General features: G+C 43.8%; 1 protein-coding gene across 3 annotated transcripts in view; it reads right to left on the reverse strand.

Moving 5' to 3' along the window:
• Positions 1-1688, reverse strand: part of EIF2AK1 (eukaryotic translation initiation factor 2 alpha kinase 1) — a 31856-nt gene extending 30168 nt beyond the window's left edge. For all 3 annotated transcript variants that reach the window (XM_021680120.1, XM_044915177.1, XM_044915178.1), the window contains exon 1: positions 1438-1688. In XM_021680120.1, coding sequence (XP_021535795.1) covers positions 1438-1555 — 118 coding nt within the window. In that variant the 5' untranslated portion in view covers positions 1556-1688. The remainder of the gene's footprint in view (positions 1-1437) is intronic.
• Positions 1689-6226: the final 4538 nt, after the last annotated feature.

Genomic DNA, 6226 nt, shown 5'->3' on the forward strand with positions numbered 1-6226 from the left:
ACCGGGTTACATGTGAAAAAATCAGTTCATTAAAAAACAGTTCTCTTAAAACTGTCCTCTGTCAATGACCTACTTAAATTACCACCACAGCCTGTTTTTGTCTCCCTTTAGGGTCAAGAATTATAGACAGCATTAAGGGTGAAGATCGAAGGACTTAAGGAATAAATTAACAGTTTCTACTCTGCTTGAAACTTCAAATCCATTGCATGCTAATACTTGTTTCATGCTTCAACTGAACGTGTATTCCTTGTAATCATCCTATTCAAAGCACCATAAAGTAAAAACCTCCCTGAATCAGTATTACTCATTCTTGGTAGCACAATTTAGCTTTAAAAACTGCCAAAACAACTGGTAGTAATTAAAGACCCTATGAAATTTGAATAAAATGCTGGGTACTGGGGTGCCTGGCTGGCTCAGTCGTTAAGCGTCTGCCTTCGGCTCAGGTAATGGTCCCAGGGTCCTGGGATCGAGCCCCGCATCGGGCTCCCTGCTCGGCGGGAAGCCTGCTTCTCTCTCTCCCACTCCCCCTGCTTGTGTTCCTTCTCTCGCGGTCTCTCTCTCTCTGTCAAATAAATAAAATCTTTAAAAAAAAAAAATACTGGATACTTTGAACTGGCTGGAGTCAATGTTTTAAGTACCCCTCACTTTATGCAGAATAACTTGCCTGACTTAACGCCGTATCTCCTAGTAACCAAAAGCCTAAAAAACAAACAAACAAACAAAAAAACCTTGAGCATTTCTTTTCTTTAAAGCGATCCACCATGAGAAGTCTTTAGCTCCCCTATCAGTAAAGCAAAAGACAAGAGAAGCTACAAATTCAAACACTTAACCCGAACTGTTAAGCGTATAAGGTCTCGGGCGCCTGGGTGGCTCAGTTGGTTGAGCGACTGCCTTCGGCTCAGGTCATGATCCTGGAGTCCCGGGATCGAGTCCCGCATCGGGCTCCCTGCTCGGCGAGGAGCCTGCTTCTCCCTCTGACCCTCCCCCCTCTCAGGTGCTCTATGTCTCTCTCATTCTCTCTGTCTCAAATAAATAAATAAAATCTTTAAAAAAAAAAAAGCGTATAAGGTCTGCAAAGTCCCCTTCCAGAAGTTTACAAAGCTCATTCTCATCGTCTGACAAAACCACGGGGCTCGGAGCTGGGAGGCTGCCTGAGGGAAATCTCAGCACGTCCGGAGCCGAGTCCGCAAAGAGGAAACCGGGGAACAGAAACGTAAACAAACGAGCGGGTCGCAGACACTCGTTTCAATAAGTGTTTACCTTATCCAGACCGCCCTCCCGCCGCCCCTCGCACTGCACCGCTGGGCCGCCGGTTCGAGCCCGGAACCAGCCGAATTCGCCCCGGAGCGGCGGTGATGCTCGTTGCGTCCTGCCCACCCGGGAATGAAGGTGCACGGGTCCAAGGGGAGGGCCGCCGCGGCATTCCGGGTCCCTCACCGTCATACTTGGGGTCCGAGCCGTCGGCCGGGAACTCGATGGCGGGCGGCGGCGTCACAGCCTCCGCCCTGTCGCCCTCCGCCTCGCGCTCCCGAGCCCCGGAGCTGCCTCCCAGCATCGCCCGCCGCGCGCGGGCCGAAGCCCAGCCCGCCCGCCAGCCGACCCAGCACCGCCTCACTCAGGACCAGTGGCACCTGCCACCGGATCCGGAAGTAGCCACTCACGAGGCAGAAAACGCGCCCAGGGCCCACGCGCGCCGCTGGCGGGGGCGGGCCCTGCCGCAAGCTCCGCCCTTCCCGTCCTCCAGGAGGAGAGGATGGGCGGGTGCCGCGCGGGCGCACTCCTGCGCAGGCGCCCTGGTGGCCTGTTCCTTGGGCGGTGGCGGGCGGATGGTGGGGTGTGGGCTCGGGACGCCCGCCACGCCCGCCACGCTCACGGGGACGTCAACCTGCGCTCCCGGCCACCCTTAAGACCTTAGTCTCGCGCACGAGTCAGAGCGCTCACATCTCACGCCAAGACTCGGATGCTAATGTAAGATTCCCGTGTCTGCGGAGCTTCTAAATCCAAATACATACTTTATGCAGATAAAACAGTGATTGTCATTTGTTTTTCAAAGGAAAAAAAAAAAGCATCTACAAGACCTATCTCAACAACAACTGAACCTATTTTGGTCAACCGTTAAAACGACAAAATGTGAAATAACTCGATTCCAAAGTGAATCCAACCTAACAAATATACTCTGCTTTTAAGACTGAACTTTCCATCGAAATGATGTCAAACCTGAGACCACCTTTTCCAAGTGACCCCATGGCCATACTGCATCGACTGTGATTTGAAGCCCTTAGCTTCAAAAATCCTCTGCCCTCTGGAAATGTCTCTGATGATGTGGTTGCCAACACAATGCTGTTGGAAATAATTCTTAGATTCCAGATCAGATAATGCAGCTGGAATAAAAAGCCTTTCAGATTTTGATCCTCAACCCCAGTGCGATGTGTAAAAGCGGTATTGCTTAAGAATTTTATTTGAGCACAGTTTTCTTATAAAATCATACAGGATGCTTTCAGCCTGATAGAAGCAATTTGGACATGGTTCATCCAAAGATTAGGGATGCCTCTTTCCCTACTCTGCTGATGGGAAGAACACAGCCTTTATGGAGGGTGATTTATCTATATGTATCCACAACTTTACAAATGCAAACACTTTTGACTCATCAATTCCACTTTCAGTAATTTATTTTAAGGAACAGATTAAGAATGAGCAAGAAGGGGCGCCTGGGTGGCTCAGTCGTTAAGCGTCTGCCTTCGGCTCAGGTCATGATCCCAGGGTACTGGGATCGAGTCCCACATCCGGCTCCCTGCTCGGCAGGAAGCCTGCTTCTCCCTCTCCCACTCCCCCTGCTTGTGTTCCTGCTCTCACTATCTCTCTGTCAAATAGATAAATAAAATCTTTAAAAAAAAAAAAAAAAAGAATGAGCAAGAAGATTTAGCTAAAACTATTAATTGCAACAATAGTTATAATACCAAAAACAAGAAGACAATATAATTGAGTAAATTATAAATATCCATGCAATGGCACACTTTGCAACCAATAAAAATGTTGCTATGCAATATCCAGTTCTTGCCACTTTCCACCACCACCAGAATGGAGAAAACAGCAAACCCATTCAGGTGGGAATATAAATGAAGGCAACATTTCTAGAAGACAATACTCAACTTATAGTGAATATATTTAAATAGGTATACTCTTTAAACTACATACAGGAGGATATACAAAGGAAATAATCAGAGTGGTGAAAAAAGAAAAATCTATAAGAGTGCTCATCAAAGTGTAGTTTATAATAGAAAAGCACTGGGATAAATCCAAATTCCCAAATAGAAGAGCAGTGGGGGTACACCCATGCAGTGAAACCTTATGCAGCCATTATAAAAAATGGGGGTGGGGGCAGGGGAAGAGCACAGTCCTCTCTTGGCTTCCATGGTATCACACAATTCTAGTTTTCCTCTATTTTACTGGCCCTCCATCTCAGGATCCCTTTCTGGATTCTCCTTCCCCAAATGCATAATTCTGTAGGGCTCTTGTCACGTCACTCCAAATTCTCTCAGGAGATAACCACATGCACTGCTATCACTTTACATACCCTCTATAAGCTGACAACTCCCAAATGTATCTCTGCAGCACAGACTTGTTCTCTTGGATGACTCAAAACACCTCAAATTTCTGAAAGCAAACTCGTGATATTCCTTCTCAAATTTGTTTTCCACTACTTCTCTTCATTCAAGTAGCACACAATCCACCCACTTGTCCGTGCCTAAAACATGAGTTAACCTTTATTCCATAACCAGACTATATCTAGGCTGCCTCAAATTAATTAAAAAATAGAAACATGACATAGCCTATAAACACACAAATTAAACATGCAGTTAACTGGAAAGGAATTCAAATGACCAATAAACATAGGAAAAGATACACAAATTTCGCTAGGTACAGGTAAGTGCAAATTAAACGGTGAACTATCATCTCAAACTATTATATTTGCAAAGGTAGTTTTTCATACCAAGTGTGGGTGAGGATGTGGAGGAAAAGGAGCTATCAAATGTTACTAAAGAGCTACTTAGTGATATTGAGTAAAATTAAATGGTGCATACCCAAGATCCACTAATTTAATTTCCATCGAGGTTCCCTTCGGGCACTTTTTTTTAAAGATTTTATTTATTTATTTGAGAGAGAGAGTGTGTGTGTGTGCACGAGCAGGGGGAGGGGCAGAGAGAGAGGGAGAAGCAGGCTCCCTGCTGAACAGGGAGCCCAACACAGGACCTGATCCCAGGACCCTGAAGGCAGACGCCCAACCAACTGAGCCACCCAGTTGGTGCTCAATCCTGCAGATTTTAGATTCGCTTGCCCCCATAACTGTGTGAGCCAATTCCTTAAAACCAGTCTCTAAATACACATCCTACTGGTTCTGTTTCTCTAGAGAACCCTAATACACTTGCTTTCTTGAAAAAGAATAAAAAATGTGAAATTCTTCAAACATAAAAAAAGGTACAAAGAATAATGTAAACACGGATGTTTCCACACCCAAATTTAACAACTGTTGACATTAAGCTGTATTTGCTTACGAATTGCTTCTCTTAAAAGAAAAAAAAAAAATTTACAGATGTAGTTAAATTCCTATTTTGAACCCTTTCTGTTCCCACTCTCCTCCCTTCCTCTTAAGAGGTAATCTCTTTTTTAAAGTCAGATATCATTCCCATCCATATTTTATTTCATTATTTTATTTTTCTTAAGATTTCATTTATTTATTTGAGAGAGAGAGAGAAAGAGAGCACAAGTGGGGGGAGGGGCAGAGGGACAAGCAGAGTCCCTGCTGAGCAGGGAGCTGGAACAGGGCTCAATCCCAAGACCCTGGGGTCATGACCTGAGTTGAAGTCAGATGCTTAACTGACTGAGCCACCCAGGCGTCCCCCAATCCATATTTTAATATTTCTACGACAAATATATGTCCCAGAATAATATGGTTTTTTGCGTATTTAAAAAATTTTACATACATGGCATCATACTGTACTTTACAAGGTCAAATTTAGGGCCAAATTGCCTGTGTGTGCGTTTGCATGTGTTTGTTTCTTTTTTTTCTTCACCTACTGCATGAAGTGCACTAACTTAACTAAGCACCTTGAATCTAGTTGAACCATTGTAACAGTTCTATAATATTCATTTGCATTTATAATATGTTTGCTTATTTCCCTATTGATGGATAATATAAGGGAGTCCAAAAGAAATCCAGCCCCAAAGGAATCTCTTTTTGGGGTGGCAAAAAGTGTTTTAAAATCAGATAGTGGTGATGGTGGCCCAACTCTGAGTGCCAGTCATTTGTACATTTGAGAATTTTAGAATGAGTTTTGTGGTTTATAATTATAAATTATAAATTATCTCAGTAAAGCTGTTATAAAAAAAAAGGTAGAGAGCAATGAAAGGTGACATGTGAAAAATAAATCCTGGTTGTCCCAAATACAACAGGTTGTGTGACCTGAGGCAAGCTGTTTATTTGAAAGCTCTCTTTGCCTCTATGTTCTCAACTATAGAATGGGATAATTACAGCACCTAGCCTGTAAATTTGTAATAAGGATTGAATGAGTTAATATTTGTGAAAGCACTTAGAACAGGGTGAGTGAGTAGAGTTGACCCAGCGTGCAATGAATGTTAGCAATTATTATTTTATTATTATTACTATCATAAAAACTTCTGCAACTTAAGCTGTGTTGTTTTCAATGTTCATGCTAAGACATGCAGACATACACACATATATGTATTCTTGGGCACATATAGAAGTGTGGTTCAGTCGGTAAAGCATCAGCCTTCGGCTCAGGTCAAGATCCCAGGACCCTGGGATCAAGTCTGGCATCAGGCTCCCAGATTAAATAAAATCTTAAAAAAAAAAAAAAAAAGGAGAAGTTATAAAAATAAATAAATAAATAAAGTCTGCAGGATGGGCCAGGGAAGAGGTGATGTTGCCAGTCAAGTCCAAAGGCTGTCTGCTGGCAGAATCCTCCTTGCTTGGAGGAAGTCAGTCTTTTGGTTCTAGAAAGGCCTTTGACTGATTGGATGAGGTGCACTCAGGTTGTGAAGGGCCATCCACTTTACACAAAATCCACTGACTTAAACGTTAATCTCATCAAAAATCCCCTCACAGAGACATCCAGAATAATGTTTAATCAAATATCTGGCTATGGCCCAGCCAAGCTGACACATTAAATTAAACATCACAGGTCCATCCCTTGTCAACCTGGCACCC

Source organism: Neomonachus schauinslandi, chromosome 5 (assembly GCF_002201575.2).
Source record: "Neomonachus schauinslandi chromosome 5, ASM220157v2, whole genome shotgun sequence".
Lineage (NCBI taxonomy): Eukaryota > Metazoa > Chordata > Mammalia > Carnivora > Phocidae > Neomonachus > Neomonachus schauinslandi.